This window comes from Pseudophryne corroboree, chromosome 5, assembly GCF_028390025.1.
Source record: "Pseudophryne corroboree isolate aPseCor3 chromosome 5, aPseCor3.hap2, whole genome shotgun sequence".
Classification (NCBI taxonomy): domain Eukaryota; kingdom Metazoa; phylum Chordata; class Amphibia; order Anura; family Myobatrachidae; genus Pseudophryne; species Pseudophryne corroboree.
In genome coordinates, this window is record NC_086448.1 from 51,984,971 (window position 1) to 52,008,432 (window position 23,462).

At 44.5% G+C, this 23,462-nt stretch overlaps 1 protein-coding gene across 2 annotated transcripts in view; it reads right to left on the minus strand.

The window, feature by feature from the left end:
* The window catches only part of EFR3A (EFR3 homolog A), a 361,435-nt gene that overhangs the window by 208,781 nt on the left and 129,192 nt on the right, over nt 1–23,462 (minus strand). For both annotated transcript variants that reach the window (XM_063921270.1, XM_063921271.1), the window contains 3 exons: nt 23,102–23,229; nt 20,097–20,247; nt 15,133–15,254 (listed from right to left, as the gene is read on the minus strand). In XM_063921270.1, the coding sequence (XP_063777340.1) occupies nt 15,133–15,254; nt 20,097–20,247; nt 23,102–23,229 (401 nt within the window). The remainder of the gene's footprint in view (nt 1–15,132; nt 15,255–20,096; nt 20,248–23,101; nt 23,230–23,462) is intronic.

The window sequence follows — 23,462 nt, forward strand, 5'->3', positions numbered from 1 at the left end:
ACCCGCGAACGGGACACACGCCGACGGAAAGTGAGTGGGAACGGAATCCGTTCAGTGCACTTCCGGGTGTGGTGACGTCAGCACGCCCATACGTCGCGGTCCGTCACTTCCTGGAAACCCGGAGCTTGCACGGTCGCCTAGGAGACCGGAGCTGAGTGGTAACCAGAGGGCGGATAGACATAGGTATAGCTGACGAGACAAAGAAAAATAGTGCAATATAAACATGTAGTTTAAGAGAAAAGCTTTTTTTGGGACCGCACTAGTCTTGCAATAAGGTTGTAATGTCCTCTGAAAAACTGATTTATTACGCTAAATTGCGTTATAGATGCAGCAACTTTATGCATAGGGAGAAAGATCCGTTTTGCAATTATTTGTTGCTATCAGTGGTGCTCCCTAGAGTCAAGGAGAGTATCAACAAAGAAAACCCAACAAAGAAGAAAAGTTGGAAAGTAGACTCTTGTGTGGGAGCACTCAATTCAGAGGATTATATAGATCAATTCTGATAAAACATAATTTTATTAATTCATTAAAAATATAGTTGTAGGAGTAAGTTTATACGTAAGATATTGTGGCTACGCGAAAATATAACACTATATTATGTGCAATTATATGTAAAATCAACAGCCCATATATTTGATTTCCGGTTTCTATTGTGGTATCGAAAACCACATTAATTGCACATAATATAGTGTTATATTTTCGCGTAGCCACAATATCTGACGTATAAACTTACTCCTACAACTATATTTTTAATGAATTAATAAAATTATGTTTTATCAGAATTGATCTATATAATCCTCTGAATTGAGTGCTCCCACACAAGAGTCTACTTTCCAACTTTTCTTCTTTGTTGGGTTTTCTTTGTTGAATATAAACATGTATACAGTCAATAAACCGAATACACATAAAATACTTAAGTAATAAAAAACTGTGCATAATTAAAAAGACACATGCTGTAGCATACATAGAATATGAAGCACCTAAAAATTGTATAATAGACTTGGTAATTAGAGCAAGAGATATGCAGCTGGATACATACTAAAAAAAGAAAGATAAAGAGACAGCAGCATATTTAGCCATATAGCATTTCGCAAATTAGGTAGGCAATACTGGCAGGAGAAAATAATAATTAAATATAGACAAATTAATGTCTGGTTAATAATCTTACTATACACAGGTGATAATTAAACCTGCATACTGACAAAAGGTTACATTTGAAACATACTCCAAGCAATCTTGTCATTGAGACCTTTAGGTCTAATAGTATCAAGTGAATAAATCCATCTGGCCTCAAGACGTAGAAGCTGGCCCCCACGGTCACCGCCGCGTATAGATTTGGGGATATGATCAATGATCTGTAAGTTCCGATCCTGAAGTGAATGGTGAAATTCAGCATAGTGTTTCGCGACTGGCTGATCCGAAGATTTTCCTGAAATCGCGTACTTGATAGCAGATCTGTGCATGGCAAAACGTTCTCGGGCAGTGCGTACTGTCTTACCCACATACTGTAACTTGCAGGGGCAAGTGATTAAATATACAATGTGGGTAGTAGTGCATGTAACAACATGCCTGATATTAAATGATTTGCCAGTAGAAGTAGATTTAAAGGATGGCCCCTGGTTGTATGTTGGCACACGTTTTGCACCCAAGGCACCTGTAGCATCCCGGAGGTTTGGTCAAAAAGTTGGAAGTTGAATGTTCCCCCAAAGCCTGTTATATCTGAAAGTACCACATAATCTTTAATGCTTTTGCCTTTCTTGTAGCATGTAAGGGGTCTTTTTTTCTTGAAAGTAGGTAATTTCTTATCAGTGGATATTATTGGCCACATAGCTTTTAGAGCTCGAGGTATCACAGGGCTGGCAGTGGTATATTTGGTGACTAATGGTACCAATTGATCTTGTTTCTTAGGTTTTTATTGTAACAAATCATGCCGCGGGATGGCTGCGACTTCTAGTTTGTGCTTAGAAAGTTCGCCTGCATCATAACCTCTAACTGTAAAGCGGTTCACGACGGTGGAAAGAGCCTGGTCTAATCTGGATGGATCGCTAGTGATTCTTGCGGCCCTCATCAATTGGGACCTGGGAAGGCCTTTTTTCAGTGCCCTTGGGTGGTGGCTGTTAGCTCGCAGTAAAGTGTTCTTATCAGTCGGCTTGTAAAAAATATCCGTTCTGATACTTCCATTAATAATGGAAATCTGGACGTTATATTGATGACGTGTTCATCCTCTGGACGGGTGGACAATTGCTCTTTGAACAACTTGTCAACAAAATTAACAGTAGGGATTCACCAATCAAAATCACGGCGGAAAGTAACCCACATTCTCTAAATTATCTGGACGTCCAGATTTCCATTATTAATGGAAGTATCAGAACGGATATTTTTTACAAGCCGACTGATAAGAACACTTTACTGCGAGCTAACAGCCACCACCCAAGGGCACTGAAAAAAGGCCTTCCCAGGTCCCAATTGATGAGGGCCGCAAGAATCACTAGCGATCCATCCAGATTAGACCAGGCTCTTTCCACCGTCGTGAACCGCTTTACAGTTAGAGGTTATGATGCAGGCGAACTTTCTAAGCACAAACTAGAAGTCGCAGCCATCCCGCGGCATGATTTGTTACAAAAAAAACCTAAGAAACAAGATCAATTGGTACCATTAGTCTCCAAATATACGACTGCCAGCCCTGTGATACCTTGTGCTCTAAAAGCTATGTGGCCAATAATATCCACTGATAAGAAACTACCTACTTTCAAGAAAAAAAGACCCCTTACATGCTACAAGAAAGGCAAAAGCATTAAAGATTATGTGGTACATTCAGATATAACAGGCTTTGGGGATCATTCAACTTCCAACTTTTTGACCAAACCTCCGGGATGCTACAGGTGCCTTGGGTGCAAAACGTGTGCCAACATACAACCGGGGCCATCCTTTAAATCTACTTCTACTGGCAAATCATTTAATATCAGGCATGTTGTTACATGCACTACTACCCACATTGTATATTTAATCACTTGCCCCTGCAAGTTACAGTATGTAGGTAAGACAGTACGCACTGCCCGAGAACGTTTTGCCATGCACAGATCTGCTATCAAGTACGCGATTTCAGGAAAATCTTCGGATCAGCCAGTCGCGAAACACTATGCTGAATTTCACCATTCACTTCAGGATCTGAACTTACAGATCATTGATCATATCCCCAAATCTATACGCGGCGGTGACCGTGGGGGCCAGCTTCTACGTCTTGAGGCCAGATGGATTTATTCACTTGATACTATTAGACCTAAAGGTCTCAATGACAAGATTGCTTGGAGTGGGTTTCAAATGTAACCTTTTGTCAGTATGCAGGTTTAATTATCACCTGTGTATAGTAAGATTATTAACCAGACATTAATTTGTCTATATTTAATTATTATTTTCTCCTGCCAGTATTGTCTACCTAATTTGCGAAATGCTATATGGCTAACAATGCTGCTGTCTCTTTATCTTTCTTTTTTTAGTATGTATCCAGCTGCATATCTCTTGCTCTAATTACCAAGTCTATTATACAATTTTTAGGTGCTTCATATTCTATGTATGCTACAGCATGTGTCTTTTTAATTATGCACAGTTTTTTATTACTTAAGTATTTTATGTGTATTCGGTTTATTGACTGTATACATGTTTATATTGCATTATTTTTCTTTGTCTCGTCAGCTATACCTATGTCTATCCGCCCTCTGGTTACCACTCAGCTCCGGTCTCCTAGGCGACCGTGCAAGCTCCGGGTTTCCAGGAAGTGACGGACCGCGACGTATGGGCGTGCTGACGTCACCACACCCGGAATTGCACTGAACGGATTCCGTTCCCACCCACTTTCCGTCGGCGTGTGTCCCGTTCGCGGGGGTCTTCTTTGCTTATTTAAAGGTATGTTGTTATCTTGCACATTTGTATCACCTTGACAAAGGGGCGTTAGCGCCCCCGAAACGTTGGTCACCCCACTTTGTTTTTATGGATTAAAGTTATCTTTTGCACTTTATCTACTGGGATCAGTCTCTGAGTGCCGCTGCATGTTTCCATCTGCTGTATACTTATCATTCCAGAGGGCACCGGAGCCGTACATTTAGGGTGAGTGCCAGCTCTTCCAAGAGATAGATAGATAGATATATATATATATAGATATATATATATATATAGAAAAGGAAAAAGAAGCAGCGGCACTCCGTCAGTGTAAAAAAATCACATATGTATTCAAATCAAACACATAACAATGGTCACATAGAGAACCAACGTTTCGGGTCCTGAGACCCCTTTGTCAAGGCGTGACATATTTGCTATGTACCTACATGCTTCATTAGTAATAGTAAGGGAGATAAGGTGAAAACAAGTGCAGGATGGAGTACAAATGGTTTAATCGTGAATTAGAAGTGATAGCTGGGTGATCCGGCGGCGGTGGAACGCAATTTGGAACGCACCGCCGTCTCAAGAACGTGTGGAACGCATCGCCATCTTTGATGCGTCACTTCCGCCGCTAGATGTAATGGATTTGGTGGAACGCACCGCCATTTTGTGTAGGGAACTGTCCGCTGCTAGCACCGTAGCCGGCGGGGGGAGAAGAGAAATAAAACCTGGATAGAGATGTTAGAGAAAATATGGAGTGTATGCAAGAAGCATGAGTGTTAAAAGTGATTAAAAGTGATTTAAGATGTGAACGATGTTGACTCAAGTGGAACGCACCGCCATATTTAATCCCGGGAGGTGGAACGCACCGCCATATTGAAAACGGGAAAGGTGCACTAAAGGGAAATACGTTTAATGTACAGATTAAGATAAGAGGAAATTAGTGACCCAATTAAAAGATAATTAATAAAGAAGTGATACAGAGCTTTTAAAGGTGGTAATCCAATATTAACAGCATATATTAATATATATAAGATGAAAGGATAAAGACGTGAATTTATTTTCTTATAAAATAATTTGTGTGTAAAGTGAGGGAACATAACAAGCATTAAAGGAATGGAGCAATTAAGAAAGTCTTTTATTAAATATTCCTTTGTGTTGTTATGATTAAAGAACTTTTTCCTGTTCGGGTGGAAAAATTTACAAACATTGCAATTACCACATTTGTAGCATCCCTTGCAACTTCCAATGGTGTTTTAATTCTTAATTGAAGTTGCAAGGGATGCTACAAATGTGGTAATTGCAATGTTTGTAAATTTCTCCACCCGAACAGGAAAAAGTTCTTTAATCATAACAACACAAAGGAATATTTAATAAAAGACTTTCTTAATTGCAATTCCACAATGATTATATATTTACTAGAATGCACCTGTGGTTTGAAATATGTTGGCAAAACGAAGCGGATCCTTAAGATACGAATACAGGAACATATCAGAAATATCAGGAACAAAGTTCCTGATATTTGCTAAGTGGAATAGCCTCCCATCAGAGGTGGTAGAGGCTAAGACTGTAGGGCAATTTAAACATGCTTGGGACAGGCATATGAATATCCTTACAAAGAATCAAGGTTAAAAAAGGGTTGAGATTGCCTAAAGGATAAAATAAAAAAGGGGCAGACTAGATGGGCCAAGTGGTTCTTATCTGCCGTCAAATTCTATGTTTCTATGTTTCTAAGTTGACAACCATACAATATCCAGACATTTTACAGAAAAACAAAAATCAAATCCTGAAGAAATCACTTTTAAAGCAATTGAATGTGTCAAACTCAATGACAGAGGTGGCGATATACTCAACAAGCTCTCCAAAAGAGAGATGTTTTGGATTTATGAACTCCAAACATTGTCACCACAGGGACTCAATGAAGCCTTTGAAATTGCTCCATTCCTTTAATGCTTGCTATGTTCCCTCACTTTACACACAAATTATTTTATAAGAAAATAGATTCACCTCTTTATCCTTTCATCTTATATATATTAATATAGGCTGTTAATATTGGATTAATACATGAGTCCTGCTTTCTCCTCCCTTTGTTTCAGTTGCTCCATCTATATTGAAATCTACAAACGAGTAACCGCCTTTTATGGGACCTGAAGTCTTGGATTTAGCAGAAATCCCGCTTATAACATATATGAAATCTAGTATCAATTTTTGACCCTCTAGGCTGTGATAGCCTATCACTTTTAAATATGGCGGTACCTTTTAAATTTTGCCCCACCGCTGCCACCTTTAAAAGCTCTGTATCACTTCTGTATTAATTATCTTTTAATTGGGTCACTAATTTCCTTTTATCTTAATCTGTATATTAAACGTATTTCCCTTTAGTGCACCTTTCCCATTTTCAATATGGCGGTGCGTTCCACCTCCCGGGATTAAAAATGGCGGTGCGTTCCACTTGAGTCAACATCGTTCACATCTTAAATCACTTTTAATCACTTTTAACACTCATGCTTCTTGCATACACTCCATATTTTATCTAACATCTCTATCCAGGTTTTATTTCTCTTCTCCCCCCGCCGGCTACGGTGCTAGCAGCGGACACTTCCCTACACAAAATGGCGGTACGTTCCACCAAATCCATTACATCTAGCGGCGGAAGTGACGCATCAAAGATGGCGATGCGTTCCACACGTTCTTGAGACGGCGGTGCATTCCAAATTGCGTTCCACCGCCGCCGGATCACCCAGCTATCACTTCTAATTCACGATTAAACCATTTGTACTCCATCCTGCACTTGTTTTCACCTTATCTCCCTTACTATTACTAATGAAGCATGTAGGTACATAGCAAATATGTCTTTTTTGTCTCAAATATTGTGACCATTATACACATCACTACAGGAAGTGATGTCAAAGAGACTACTCATGTGCTATTACCACTTGAATGGTATAAATAGAGCATTATGGACACACTGGTCATATACCCTTGAAGAAGTCCAGGCTTTTGACGGACGAAACGCGTTGGAACTGTTTTGCTGCTGAACTCCTCTAATGGACAGATAAGCGATTAAACTTTTAAATTCCTGTACGCATGTATTTTGGCTATTTTATATTTATCGGGACGGTTTGCTGCCGAGTCCCCTCTTAGATGGAGAGATAAGCCTCTAAATACTTTTTTATCTTGTACGTGTGTAGTGTAGCCATTGTATGTCTTTTATATTAAATTGTTATTATGTTTACCTCTAAATGTCTGGGCTATCAAATATGTTCAATTGGGAATAAGCATGTTCCCTAATTTATTGCCCTCTATTGCTAAATGACATTTTTTGTGAGAACGGTACACACTATGTTCTGTTATGTTTTTTCTTTACATGTAAATCCCAAATGATCAACAACCGTTGGAAATTCTTGTAAAACCAGATAAGTGTTCTCGGTTTTAATCATACCCACCTGGTTATTTCCCTTTTAACTTGTTGTTGCACTCTCAAGCGCTTATTTTCTCCACTACCTATCTTTGTTTATGTGTATACCATACACAAATTCTGTATTATGAGCGGCTACTCTTAAAAGAGATAAGGAGTGTTACTCACAACATTCTATCACCATACACCTGTACTGAAGTGCCTAGGTCTCTGATACTCTCTATATATATATATATATATATATATATATATAAAACGAGTTTTATGGTAAGAACTTACCCTTGTTAAAACTCTTTCTGCGAGGTACACTGGGCTCCACAAGTCTGGACAATGGGGTGTAGAGTAGGATCTTGATCCGAGGCACCAACAGGCTCAAAGCTTTGACTGTTCCCAGAATGCACAGCGCCGCCTCCTCTATAACCCCGCCTCAGAGCACAGGAGCTCAGTTTAGTTAACCAGCCCAATGCAGTAGCAGGAAAAGAGACGACAACGGTTAGTAGCCACATACACCACACTCTCACGACAGGAGAAGTGTCAGCGGCTAATGCCATACCAACCCAAAGAAGCTAAGCGCGTCACCGTGGGCGCCTTGTGGAGCCCAGTGTACCTCGCAGAAAGAGTTTTAACAAGGGTAAGTTCTTACCATAAAAATCGTTTTCTGCTGCGGGGTACACTGGGCTCCACAAGTCTGGACAATGGGGATGTCCTAAAGCAGTTCCTTATGGGAGGGGACGCACTGTAGCGGGCACAAGAACCCGGCGTCCAAAGGAAGCATCCTGGGAAGCGGCAGTATCGAAGGCATAGAACCTTATGAACGTGTTCCCGGAGGACCACGTAGCCGCCTTGCACAATTGGTCAAGGGTCGCACCACGTTGGGCCGCCCAAGAAGGTCCAACAGACCGAGTTGAATGGGCCGTAATGTGAACAGGAGCTGACAGACCAGCCTTCACATAAGCATGCACAATCACCATTCTAATCCACCTGGCCAGGGTCTGCTTGTGAGCAGGCCAGCCACGTTTGTGAAATCCAAACAAAACAAAGAGAGAATCAGACTTTCGAATAGAAGCAGTTCTCTTCACATAGATACGGAGAGCCCGTACCACATCCAAAGACCGCTCTTTGGGAGACAAATCAGGAGAAACAAAAGCAGGAACCACAATCTCCTGATTAAGGTGGAACGAAGAAACCACCTTAGGTAAATATCCGGGACGAGTCCTAAGAACCGCCCCGGGTCACGGTGAAAAATCAGATATGGGGAACTACAAGACAAGGCACCCAAATCCGACACTCTTCTAGCAGAGGCAATAGCCAGCAAGAATACCACCTTAAGGGAAAGCCACTTAAGGTCAGCTTGAACCAAGAGGATCAAATGGAGGCTCCTGCAACGCCTCCAAAACCACACCAACAAGTCCCAAGGATCCACAGGCGGGACATAGGGAGGTTGGATACGCAACACACCCTGAGTGAAAGTATGAACATCAGGTAAAGTCGCAATTTTTCTCTGAAACCACACCGACAAGGCAGAAATATGAACCTTGAGGGAGGCCAGACGCAGGCCTAAATCTAGGCCCTGCTGTAGAAAAGCCAAAAGTTTGGCTGTACTAAACCTGGAAGCGTCATAATGGTTAGATGCGCACCAAACAAAGTAGGAATGCCAGACCCGATGGTAAATCCGAGCAGAAGCCGGTTTCCGGGCCCGCAACATAGTTTTAATGACCTCTTCAGAAAAACCCTTAGCTCTTAAGATGGAAGCTTCAAGAGCCACGCCGTCAAAGACAGCCGGGCCAGGTCCTGGTAGACACAGGGGCCCTGAAGAAGTAGGTCTGGGCGTTGTGGAAGTAGAAGTGGACGCTCTGACGATAGGCCTTGCAGGTCTGAGAACCATTGCCGTCTGGGCCACGCCGGAGCTATGAGAAGCAGATTTTTCTTTTTCTTGCTTGAACTTCCGAATTACCCTGGGCAGGACTGACACCGAAGGGAACACGTACGGCAGCCGAAACCTCCACGGCACTGCCAGCGCATCCACGAATGCTGCTCGAGTATCCCTTGTCCTTGCTCCGAAGACCGGAACCTTGTGATTGTGTCGAGACGCCATCAGATCCACATCTGGAAGGCCCCACCTTTCCACGAGGAGTTGAAACCCTTCTGGATGGAGGCCCCACTCGCCGGCATGTACGTCCCGACGACTGAGAAAGTCCGCTTCCCAATTCAGGACTCCCGGAATGAATATTGCAGATATTGCCGGTAGATGGCGTTCTGCCCAACGTAGAATCCGTGAGGCTTCCTTCATTGCCAAACGGCTTCGAGTGCCGCCTTGATGATTTATGTAAGCCACTGTGGTGGCGTTGTCCGACTGTACTTGAACAGGACGGTTCTGAATCAAATGCTGGGCTAGGTTCAACGCATTGAAGACCGCCCGCAATTCCAGAATGTTGATCGAGAGGAGAGATTCCCCCTGCAAGGAGTGCTGCTCCAGCACCGCGCCCCAACCTCTTAGACTGGCATCTGTCGTCAACAGGACCCAGTTGGATATCCAGAAAGGACGGCCTCTGCACAATTGTTGGTCCTGGAGCCACCAGAGCAGCGACAGACGGACCTCCGGAGTCAATGAGATCATGTGAGACCTGATCCGGTGAGGCAGGCCGTCCCACTTGGCTAGAATCAGCTTCTGGAGGGGGCGAGAATGGAATCGAGCATACACCACCATGTCGAATGCTGACACCATGAGGCCCAGCACCTGCATTGCCGAATGTATCGACACTTGCGGAAGAGGAAGGAAGCAACGAATCCTGTCCTGAAGTTTCAGGACTTTCTCCTGAGACAAGAACAACCTCTGGTTGTGAGTGTCCAACAGCGCTCCCAGATGCACCATGCTCTGAGCAGGGACCAGGAAGGATTTCTTCCAGTTGATGAGCCACCCGTGGGCTTGTAGAAACCGGACCGTCATATCCAGATGATGTAGGAGAAGATCTGGGGAATTTGCCAGGATTAACAAATCGTCCAGATACGGCAGTATCCTGACCCCTTGACGGCGGAGTACCACCGCCATCACCGCCATAACTTTGGTGAAGACTCGCGGAGCCGTTGTTAAACCAAAAGGTAACGCCCGAAACTGGTAATGGAGTTTGCCAATAGCGAACCTCAGGTATTGTTGATGTGACACTGCTATAGGAATATGCAGGTAAGCATCCTGTATGTCCAGGGAGGCCATGTAGTCCCCAGGTTCCAAGGCCAGAACTATAGAGCGAAGGGTTTCCATACGGAACTTGGAAACCTTCACAAATTTTTTCAGTGCCTTGAGGTTGAGAATGGGCCGGGAGGACCCATTCGGTTTCGGGACTAGAAACAGCGGAGAATAGTACCCCAGGCCCCTCTGAGCAAGAGGCACCTGTACTACGACTCCTGTATCCAGGAGGGTCTGTACCACCGAATGCAGAGTGTTTGCCTTTGTCTGGTCCGACGGGACGTCTGTCTGGCAAAATCGATGAGGGGGTCGGTTTTTAAAGGCTATGGCATAACCTCGAGTGACGACTTCCCGTACCCAGGCATCTGAAGTGGTCTTCAACCATTCCTGGGTATACCCTAGAAGCTGGCCCCCCACCCTGGGATCGCCCAGGGGGAGGCCCGCCCCGTCATGCGGCAGGCTTATCGGTCTTGGCTGCTGGCTGACGGGCAAGTCCAGGCTCTTTTGGGCATCGGCTTACCAGGTTTGGAAGTGCGGGCCTGCTTATGGTACGCCTGACCTTTTGCTTTACCTGAAGGACGAAAGGGGCGAAAGGACGTGCCTTTGGCCTTCGACACAGAAGGAGCTGTATTAGGCAGACAGGCAGTTTTGGCAGTAGCCAAGTCAGCCACCATCTTATTTAAGTCCTCCCCAAACAGAATATCCCCCTTGAAAGGGAGTACCTCCAGGGTTTTTCTAGAGTCCAGATCCACAGACCAGGATCTCAGCCACAATATCCTGTGAGCCAGGACTGACGTAGTAGAGGCCTTGGCTGCTAGGATACCGGCATCAGAAGCCGTCTCTTTAATATAGCGCGAAGCTGTGACAATATATGACAAGCATTGTCTAGCATGGTCAGAGGAGATTTCAGCCTCTGACTCCAAGGCCCATGCTTCAATAGCCTCTGCCGCCCATGTAGCTGCAATAGTGGGCTATTGTGCAGCACCCGTGAGGGTGTAAATCGCTTTTAGACAACCCTCAACACATTTATCCGTAGGCTCTTTAAGAGACGTGATGGTAGTGAGAGGTAGAGCTGAGGAAACCACCATCCTAGCCACATGCGAGTCTACTGGAGGAGGCGTTTCCTAATTCTTAGACAGCTCTGGCGCGAGGGGATAGCGAGCCAGCATCTTCTTTTGAGGCACAAACTTCGTACCTGGGCTTTGCCAGGGTTCCTGACGTATATCCACTAGGTGGTCAGAGCGAGGTAAAACTTGTTTAATCACCTTCTGACGCTTGAACCTATCTGGTTTCTTAGGAGGAAAGGATGGCTCGGGATCATCCGTAATCTGCAGAATTAATTTAATAGCCTCCAAAAGATCAGGAACATCCACATGTGAACTACCCTCCCCATCAGCCGTATCTGAGTCAGAACCTGTGGGGTCAGTGTATGTGCTGTCTTCATCAGACGAGGTGTCAGTGACAGCAGTGGATTGTGAGGAGACGAGCGCTTGCTTAGAGGACCTCTTGGACTTAGGCGAGCGTTGGTCAGACTTTTTAGTAGTCAGGGACTGGTTCAACTTCTTTAATTGAGCAGATAAATCGTCCGCCCACGGCTGACCGCGGGTAACCTCACCACTGACCTCAAAGTTCCCACCATTGAAAATAATGGAGGGGGCTGTGCGATGCGCTGTCTTACAGCTCAGACGCGCATACAGCCATTCAGGAGAGTGCCACGACGTGGCGCTACCTGATTGGCTGAAGAGACTCTCTGTGACAAGAGTCACGGGGGGTCTCTGCATTCGGGGAAAGGGGTCCCATGTGTAAACATGGGACCCCTTTCAGTCCGCGTGGAGCGGGTATGCGGTTTTTTGTTTTGCCAAGTACGTGGATTACAAATATCACAGGACACTGGATTTAGGCGAGTATAATTTTATTTTCAGGTACCCCGGACGTCGACAGACGGAGACGTGGCCAGAGTCGGCGTGTCAACATAGGTAAGTATGTATGTGTCGGCATGTGTGAAATAAAGTTGTATTTTCACGGTGTCTGTGTCCTGTTTTTATTTGGGTATTTTTTTTTGCAGTAGAACTACAGGTACCAGCGGGCCCGTTTCCCCCCGCATGCTGGTACTTGTGGTTCTCCAAGTACCGGCTTGCGGGGGAGGCTTGCTGGGACTTGTAGTTCTTCTGAAAAACAAAACAAAACAATATTCTGTCATTTTTACACAAGGCTATGAGCCCCCCATCCGCAGCCCTTGGATGGCGGGGGGGGGGGGGAGAACAGCCTCGGGCTTCACCCCTGGCCCTTGGGTGGCTGGGGGGGGGGTCCCCACTCCTCCAGGGTACCCCGGCCAGGGGTGACTAGTTGGATATTTAATGCCACGGCCACAGGGCGCTGTATAAATGTGACCCCCGGCTGTGGCATTATCTGTCCAGCTAGTGGAGCCCGGTGCTGGTTCAAAATATACGGGGGACCCCTACTCTTTTTGTCCCCCACATTTTTTGCACCAGGACCAGGCGCAGAGCCCGGTGCTGGTTGTTAAAATACGGGGGATCCCCTGTCATTTTTCCCCCCGTATTTTGGCAACCAGGACCGGCTCAAAGAGCCCGAGGCTGGTTATGCTTTGGAGGGGGGACCCGACGCAAATTTTTTTCGTTTTTTTTTAACATTTTTAAAAATCTAATCAAAATCCGTCAAATTGGCCGTTTTTCGACAGCGGGACTGTCGAATCCGTTTTTTATTGAATATGTCGAATTCCGGCACCCACCTCCTGGAATTCGACGGTCGAATTGTGTCGAATTAAAAAACGGCCGAAAAATTGCAGCAATTCGCCCGGAATTGCATATACCCCTATATCCCTAAACCCAAACCCCTGCGCAGTGTAGTTAGCACCAGCAGAGATAAAGGAGAGATATGGTGACTAAATCACAGAGAAAAATACGTAATACAGTATATCTTTGTGAAAATCCTATATTAAATAACACCTGACGCACCAAGCCCCCTCAGGTTATAGAATATAGGGATAGCAAGTTGAGTGAACGACACGAGATGGACACCACTCAGCTATCAATTGCACACACAAATAGTCACAGTTTGTACAATGCAGAGGTTATTACTAACAATAATACTGCACTGGACTAGCTTACACAGCTATATAGTCAATAGATAAAACATTACACAGTAAGAAAATGGATGTATATCACAGGGTAATTGTACTATAAAACCCTGACTAAATGCACTCTTTCTTACTAACACTGACTAAAAAGGCAGGTAGAATACTTAAGTGTCATGTAAAGTCACAGCGCTGACAACCAGGCGGCTTTACATAGGAGGATTTGCCCAAGCAGTCCCAGGAACAGTGAGCTGAGGAGTAATGGCGCCGCAGACACTGACAGGGAGTGAGGAAAGACAGAGATGCAGCTCCTGGGCGGGAATACTTGCTGGAAATGGCGCCCTTGGGCTGGAGGAGGGGCTTCAGGTCTAAGCCTTATCCCCCTTGCTGGCAAAACCACCGGGTACTGTGGGAGATATTAAAATCGGTTTTAAGAGAAAACCTGACCTGCGCCCATGCCCTGGTGATCTAGTGGGATCGCCTGTATCCACAGTGTCCACCGCCAGCGCGCGCGGGCCGCCTCCCACTGACCGCGCCGGATCGCGATAAAGACCGGGTCCCGTGAGCGGGACCCACTTACCACCTCCCGAAACGCGGCCACGCGATCCTGGAGAGCCCCAGTCGTGTGTGCCTAACTTGAAGTAAACCGGAGCCTCCGCTGTAGGTACCCGGCAACCAGGGCTCGGGAGTGTACAGCGCCGCTGGGGAGAGCTGGAGCTGCAGCAGAGAATGTCACAAGACATTTACCACCGCTGCTGCCCTTGGAAGTCTTCACTTTTTACCTCATAAAAAGCTTTTCTCAGGGCTGCTTGGAGCAGCCCCTCTGTTATGTGCCTGCTTACTGCAGCACCAACTGACAAACTGAGCTCCTGTGCTGGGAGGCGGGGTTATAGAGGAGGCGGCGCTGTGCATTCTGGGAACAGTCAAAGTTTTGAGCCTGTTGGTGCCTCAGATCAAGATCCTACTCTACAGTCTACACCCCATTGTCCAAACTTGTGGAGCCCAGTGTACCCCGCAGCAGAAATATTGTTATCCTTCACAGTACATAAACAGAAACAGTCTGAAAAATATATAAAATGTACAAATAAAATCTAATATGCTGTGATTCTTAATCTCTTCAGTGCTCTGTCTTTAGAAGGAAGTCTGAACATTCCTTAGGCTGGTGACTTGCGTATCGACATAAAAACACTCGCATGGGTAGATTTACAAAAAATTACCAACCAATCAGATTCTAGTTTACATTTCTGTACTGTATCCTAATCATTTTAAGAATGCCAGTTTACTGTAAGAGACATTTCAGCGTCATGTGCCCTCTACAGCTGTAAAAGGAAAGCAGGCGTTTGGTCGGCCATATTGTACACTTGCACAATTGCTCAATAGAGCATTTTTTGTTTAAAGTATTTTTAACACACAATATATTTATCCGGCGCCATCATACAATGACAGCGCCCGTGTCGTGTTCTATGCTTGGTGAGTAAGCCGTTATTAGGAATTGGTGACACCACTGAGGCACGAGGCACCTCGTTAACGTTTTCACAACGGTTCCACTTGTCGACCTACTCTGTTTGCACCTCTGGATCGCTGTTACATGAATGACACATGGCACTGAAGCGAGACACAAAGAAATCATAGCGTCTGTGATACGAAGGGGTGTCTTCCTCTATGTTCGCAAACTTGACAAACTGCAAAAAACAAAAACACAACAGCAACAACAAAAAGAGGACGTAAATAAAAAGCATCAAACAGAACTGCTAAATAAACCGCATAGAGACACGTCTAGGTGTGTGATTCATATAGATCGCTTCTATATTCAACGCATCTTCACACAAATCTCTAAGACAGGGGAATTCAACATGCAGACCTCCAGCTTCTGTGAAACTACATATCCCAGCATGCCCTGACACAGTTTTGCTATTAGGACGTGCTAAAACTGTGGCAGGGCATGCTGGGATGTGTAGTTTCACAGCAGCTGTGATTTAAATTTGTTACTTAGTTCACCCAGAAGTGCTTGCTGTGTTACCATGGTTGGCAAGTATAGTACTGTGCCAATGCGGTATACTGGGAAAGTGCTACGGTGGGGATGCGGTCAAGATACCACCGGGCGGAATCCCGGCGGTCGGAATACCGACACCAGGATCCCGACCGGCACAATCCCGACATCTTCTCCCTCTGCGGGTGTCCACGACACACATAGAGGGAGAATAAATGAGTGTGCCGAGCGTAGCGAGGCACCGTGCCCGCAACGGGCTGCGTTGCGCTCGCCCCCCTGTCGGGATTGTGCCGGTCGGGATCCCGGTGTCGGTATTCCGTCTGGCAGTAATACGTACTGATCCTCTACGGTGGAGGGAACAATTACAGAAAGACATGGCCCATCCGCATTCCCGCAACACCAGCCGCACTTAACGGGTGAATCGGGCCAGGGCATAGGGGGTGTTTAAACTCTGCAGCAACATCAATTCGCCCCCTTCGCCCACAATTAAATTCCCCCCCTATGATTTGCCCCTGTGCTTTCATACCTTCATAGGACAAGCATGCAGGCAGACTTTTATTGACTTTGTAGACCTTATATATGACACTTATGCTGCGTACTGTACACTGAACTGATCCCACAAAGTTTGTACGTACACAAGGGGAATAACTGACTGGATACTAACAGACATGGTGAAAAGCACAGAAGTCAGACAGTAGTATAAAGCCAAAACATAGTCGGCTGCAGGTGGAAAACAAGTTTATATCCTACGACACAAATACAATACAGGTTGAGTATCCCTTATCCAAAATGCTTGGGACCAGAAGTATTTTGGATATCGGATTTTTCCGTATTTTGGAATAATTGCATACCATAATGAGATATCAAGGTGATGGGACCTAAATCTAACCACAGAATGCATTTATGTTTCATATACACCCTATACACACAGCCTGAAGGTAATTTTAGCCAATATTTTTTATAACTTTGTGTATTAAACAAAGTGTGTGTACATTCACACAATTCATTTGTGTCATATACACATTATACACACAGTCTGAAGGTCATTTAATATAATAATTTTAATAACTTTGTGCATTAAACAAAGTTTGTGTACATTGAGCCATCAAAAAACAAAGGTTTCACTATCTCACTCTCACTAAAAAAAAGTCTGTATTTCGGAATATTCCGTATTTCGGAATATTTGGATATGGGATACTCAACCTGTATCTGAGAAGTACAAGAATATAATACATTTTAACCGTCAATTCTAACTTCCTACGCAAATATCCAGTGACAATGACTTTTATATTCATGGGTTGTTATTATCTATTTATTTTGTTGTTGTTTTTTTTGTAAGATTATTGTTGAACTTTGTCCCAAAGATACAAACTGACAAAACTTAATTTCTTTCCTGAATTCAGCTTCTTAAACAGGGAGTCAGGCTTATAAATAGCTCTGGTACCGATTACAGAGATAACATCAAATAGAGCTGCGGGTGCCAAGACGAGGAGTTTCTTGACCTACTTTTGCGAGATGAGTATTTTATGAATATTTTACCGATAAGAATATCGCATCTAAATAAAGACTGAGTTTCTGTGTTGAAGAACTTGACAGTTTGGCATAAACTCACTGAACCGGGAAAATACATACGTGACCGCTAAGGCTAAAAATTGTACGCTCCTTTTAAAAACAAAACAACAAAAGAAAACCAAGAAAGAAGTGATTGGAACCATTACAATATAAAATAAAATCTAGAAATAGATATACTGTGTGTGTATATATACTGTAGCAGGATTTATATTTATTCTGATTTCCTTTTGTAGTTGTGTGGCTAAATCTAATGCATTTAGACTTGTATCCTGATGTTCTCTTCATATGCTTGTGCATGACACTCCTACATGGAGTCCACAGATTCTCTTTTTACAGTACAGGTACCATTGTGTTCACTCTCTTAACAATAACTGTGTGACCATGGCTGTCTGTTACTGATTGTTTTGACATTATAAGGCTTGCAGCCATGGATACCTAAAATCAGCAGAAAGTCACTAGATTTAAAAAACAAACTAATGTTATCATCCCTCCTCTCTGTACATTATGGGCCCGATTCAGTAAGGATTGCAAATTCTGCTAATTAGCAGAATTTGCAATCCTTGTGAACGCATGCGGCCCCGCCCATCGCTGGGCAAAGCCACCCAGCATGCTGACCGGCGCCTCCCCCCTTGATGAAGCAGAAATTGCGATTGCATCACAATTTCTGCTTCATCGTACAAATTAGGGTTGCCTGCTGCCAGCGCGACTTGGCTGCGCCCGCAGGGACCCGCCGCCATCTTTCTGCTGGTGGCAGCTGCGTGTGACGTCACATAGCCACTCCGATCATGCCCCCATCAGCGCCACCACGCCCCCGTTTTGAGGCTACTCCCCTGCAACGCTCCGTCTCCGCGCAGGAAACGGAGTGTTGCCGCGGCCCCCTCCCCGCGATCGCCTCTGCCTGATTGACAGGCAGAGGTGTTCACATCTTCTGCGGCCGCATCCCTTTTGGAATATTTGCAGTTGGATCGCGTTTTGCAATCCAACCTGAATCTGCCCCAATGTTTTATCTTATCTGTTATATAACACTAAAATAAAAATCTTACCACAAGAGTCCTCACAAGCGAACAGCAGTTGAGAGCAATCATGGTAAGATGTTGATGGTGGATGAAGGACGTTTCCCATGTGCGGAAGACGTATTCAGTAGTGTCATATTTACATTGATGATAAGGTGCAAATTTTCCCTAACAAGAGGTAATTTTCTTTCAACCGACGACTTACCCTGGAGTGATGTGCTGAATGGTTTAATGCATATTTCAGCAAAATTAATAAACAGCTGTGATTGTCAGCTTTATATTTCAATATGACAGCTTCCGGCACAAAACAATATCCCCTGTGGGATCAGATCCCCCCACCCCCCACTCCCCAGGGCTGCGCACCTTGATTTTTGCAAATGTGCATGAATTACAGCCAAAGTGCATGGCCTTACGGTGCATGGCGACACCATTTGCAGCTGCCGATCAGACCGACTGGCATAGTGGGGAGCTCCTTGCAAAGTACTGTAGGTGTTTGTTTATTTTTGCTGAGTAGTACAAGAACTGAAATGACTGAATTTAGATGCGGGGGTGGTAAGCCTGTACTTTGTATACTGGATGAAGGGGTATACTTCCTCTATGCAAGAGAACTCATTCCTGCTCCAGCTGTGAGCTGAAGGAGTTTGGGTCCAACCAGTACTTTCATGGGGCACATCTGGAGGGAGCGAAGTGCCTATCTGGGTGCAAGTTTTTGGAAGCTTATAATGCAACACACAAATACTGAGCAATAAAGTAAATAAATCCCAATATTGAAACGTTTTCCGTGCAGTTAGACAAAGTTCAGATATCATTATGCACAATCATAACACCATCGTAGTTTAATCAGCACTTCATGCGGATGCTTGCTCTGTATTCAGAAAATAATTACTTTGCATGATTAATTGCAGTGTTAACTGGCAGCGTCTTTTAAATGAACACAGACGCGTCTTCCCGCTCAATATGATCACTGAATACATAGAGGGAAATTAAGCTTTCAAATAGAACGTCTCTCACTCTCCCCACCTTAATAACAAAAGTTAGGAATCGCAGCTACTTAACCATTATAAATACTGTAAGTACTTATATAATAGATTCTAAAGGGGGATATTCAATTGTTTGAAAAGTCAGTTGGGGGTCTGTTTTTTCCTATCTAATAGACAGGAAAACACAGACACCCAACCGACTTTTCAAACAATTGAATTCCACCCTAATAATGTTTACATTATGACATTTCCAGGAAATCACGGTATTTCGTCCTCTAATCCGGAGAAATGAGACTGAACTCCCCACGAACTGGATTGGAAAAATATGGGTTTGCTGACCAGGGCAAATGGCAACATCAGATGTTCTATAACAGTGACGGTTCTACAGGTATCCGGTCTGAAGGTCGACACTGTCTAGGTCGACCACTATAGGTCAACAGTCACTAGGTCGACAGGGTTGGAAGATCGACAGGGTTTCTAGGTCATGTTCTAGGTTGACAGGTCAAAAGGTCGACATGCATTTTCACATTTTTTTTTTTTACTTTTTCATACTTAACGATCCACGTGGATTACGACTGGAACGGTAATCTGTGCCGAGCAAAACGGTAGCGGAGCGAGGCACCTTGCCCGAAGCATGGCGAGCGAAGCGAGCCAGGCTAGGGGACACAGTGCACTAATTGGGGTTCCCGGTCACTCTACGAAGAACACACCGGAAAAAAAAAACTCATGTCGACCTTTTGACCAGTCGACCTAGTACATGTCGACCTAGAAACCCTGTCGAACTATATTGGTCGACCTAAACATTGTCCACCTAATGATCCACACCCGGTTCTACATGCAGCTTTCTGCCTGAGCCATGTGACAAGGGCACGGTGTACACCAAGGCAGCACTGTTGGTTATTTGGGTAGCTTAGTAAATGTATCCATGCAACACTCTGTGATAGACAGACGACACTTGCGAGCACTTACAGAATTCGTCCCGTACACCTGCAGTCCGGGTTCTCCTGACTCCAGAAGTTTTGCCACCATCCGCAGGAAGCTTTCCACAAAGGGCTTGATGCTCTGGGAATGGCACGCCATAAGCAGCTGATCTAGCGCCTCCATGGCTATAAACACGTTGCTTAGAAAGATAAAATGCGCACATCACTAAATACATCACATGGATAACAAACAGAATACATTATATGTACATATAAAGGGATTCTGACACAAGTCTGCTTACTAGCTCCTGAACCGTCTAAAGGTGGGTACGCAGTGGCCGATATATTGGCCGTTCTCTTGAACGGCCGATATATCGCGGGTCCGTCGGCCAGTGTGTACGGCCGATACGTCTGTGAAGTCCGTCGTTCACAGACGTATCGCGTCGGCCCCGCCGCACAGCGGTCGGCCAATATATCTACCTGCGGTGATTGACAGCTGAACTGGGCGGGCGTGTGTACACGCCCGCCCAGTTCATGACGTCTGTCCCCGACGGATCGGGCAGTGTGTATGCTCAACACACTGCCCGATCCGTCCATAGATATATCTGCCGATGAATTGATCTGCAGATATATCTATCAGTGTGTACCCACCTTAAGTTTACAAAAGAAACCACATCATTTACAACTGGGGCACATTTATACTGGACACACAGCAAGGCTGGGCCCCACAAGTGAGGGGCCACGGAGGAATCTGCGAGATCCAGAGCGTGTGCTAAACACACCAAGCGGCTAAGGGCCAGATGTACTAACCGTTGGTGAGTGATAAAGTGGAGAGAGACAAACGACCAACCAATCAGCTCCTAACTGTCATTTTTCAAACACAGCCTGTAACATGGAAGTTACGAGCAGATTGATTGATACTTTATCTCCGTCCACTTTATCTCTCTCTATGGCTTGGTACATCTCCCCTAAGTGAGATGGGCTCTACCTGAATCTGACACCACTAGATGAGGGACCTGCTCCCCCATAATCCATATAATTGTTCCGCTACAAAAATAAGTCGCTCCCTTTCAGGTACAAGACCTTTTTATTTTATTTTAATGTCGAATTTTTTTATTTTATTTCATACAATATACAAGAAGCCGCTCACACATTTGCGATGAAGGGCTTGGTTTTATTTCATTGCATGACATATTATATTGAAGTCTATTACACTAATGATGTCATGCGCTGTAGGCGGTAATTAGAAGTTTTGGAGGCTTTTCTGGATTTCCGGTAGAATATGTCATCAACATATAAAATGTGGAATCTTGATACGGAGCCTGATACAGAGATGTGCGCAATGTTTCCATATTGTACGCTGCCGAGCATTTCCTCGGTCACTATGCACGCGTATATGTCATTGTGGGCATTGGCTTCAATGGTTTTGCAGAGAGGATTTATAAGCAAAGTGATTGATAGTAAAAAAGACCATTTGTGGGAGGTAACGGGGAGTCCAACAAGAAGAAGTAGTAGAGTAGTGGCTGTGCTAACCGGAGGAACAAGTAATACAACCGTATGAGGTATGCTGCTTTTGGAATGGAGGGAATCCCCTTGTCCCCTTAGGAGGTAACTATGTGTGGAGTAGTGTGTATTCCAGCGCAATGACCTTCTATATTCTCCCTATAGCCCTATATAAAGCAGCCCAAGGAAGGGGGAAGCACATCCTCAAAACGCCCTGAAGAAGCCACACGGCGAAACGTTAGTGAGAGGAGCTTGGACGTACCAGGACCAAGGTCATTTGGACACCCCAGTTTTGCCGGCAAAACACCCCTCTATCGATTGGGACACACAAAGTACGGAATGTACACAAAACTATACACCAGAGGTGGACAAGTCCCAAATGTCCAGACTTTTCATTTGTATCTACCATATGGGAAATTACCCTCTACTGGTGTTATATTCATTATTGATTTTTGATGGACAATTGTCATTAAACCACCATAAAGAAGGATTTTTTTTCTTCAATTAAAAATAAATTAAATTCAATAATTTTTTCATTTTTGTGTATATTTTTTATTTTTATCTCTTGCCTCTTTTTTCTTCCATCCTCTCTTCCTTTTTCTTTTTTCATCTATTACACTCTCTCATGAACATGTCAATGTACCATACAAATCTAAACTAATAAGGCTTAAGCAATTTGTATAATTAACAAACATTTTATTAAACCTTAATTGTATACATCCCTTTTTTATATTTTTTCCTAAACCGTTACCATAGAAGGTCATTGCGCTGGAAAACACACTACTCCACACATAGGTAACGGGGAGTGGCAGCTCAAACAGAGGGGGCGTGTCGTGGCCATTTCTGGGGCGTGTTGCAGTTTGCGATTGCGATTCTGTACTCCGTTACAATGGCTCCGGCATCTTCCTTCCAGCAGCCATCCTGGGTAAGCACAGGGTTATCCAGATGGTTGATGTTCGCCCAATGTGCGTCCAATCGTTGCGTCTTTGTATCTGAGATGTCTCTCTATACAACTCCCGGCGTCTGCCCTATTTGCATATTATCGCACAGCCGCTGCGTGCACATTTGCATACATCTGTGCATCAGGCACACTGTTCCGATGATGTTTGGACTGACTATGCCTGGGGAATGTCAATGAGACTTTGTATTGATAGAAAGGGAGAAAATACAAACACCTAAATAATGCTTCTGTCAGAACGAATGACAGAAGACGTACAGATCTTACACAACTTCACCAAGGAAGCGACACCAGATAAAAGAATGATCACTCACAGAATACATCAAAGGAAAACGGACTGCTTTAAAAAGGAGGGTTACGCGACATAGAAACTGTTTATACAGCTATATTATACACACTTCTTGCAATATGGGCAGAATTCCAGAGAAACACTTAATCATAGTACATTATGATAAAACTTTCTGATCCTCACAACGACAGAGATCACTGTAAGAGACGGTTTTCAGCATGATAAGCAGCGATGGTAAGCTGACCCACTATCCCCGGGGCGCGTTACGGGAATACGTGTAAGGACACAGATCAGCCTCACTCACCCATATCGGTGTCTGACCACGTCTCGGCTCAGTCTCTCTGCGAGGTATGCCCCAATCCGGTCCAGCTTCTCAGGGGCTGAGACGGCATAGAACGTGAGCTTTTCCATGTCTGATTTAACAAGTCCATCCTTTAATAACAGTAACAATATTATTATTATTAACTTGTTACCAGTCCATCAAAATGATGGAACAACATAACCGTTAACGTCAGCGCCGGCATCTGTGCGCACATGGAAGGGACCAACAACTGAATTGCTCCATCAGGGGCGCCATCCAGTGGCCTCTGGCGAGCAATACACTTAAATTTCCCCCATAGAGGTGAGGAGCAGCGTTAATCTTTTATTATAAAGGGTAGATATTT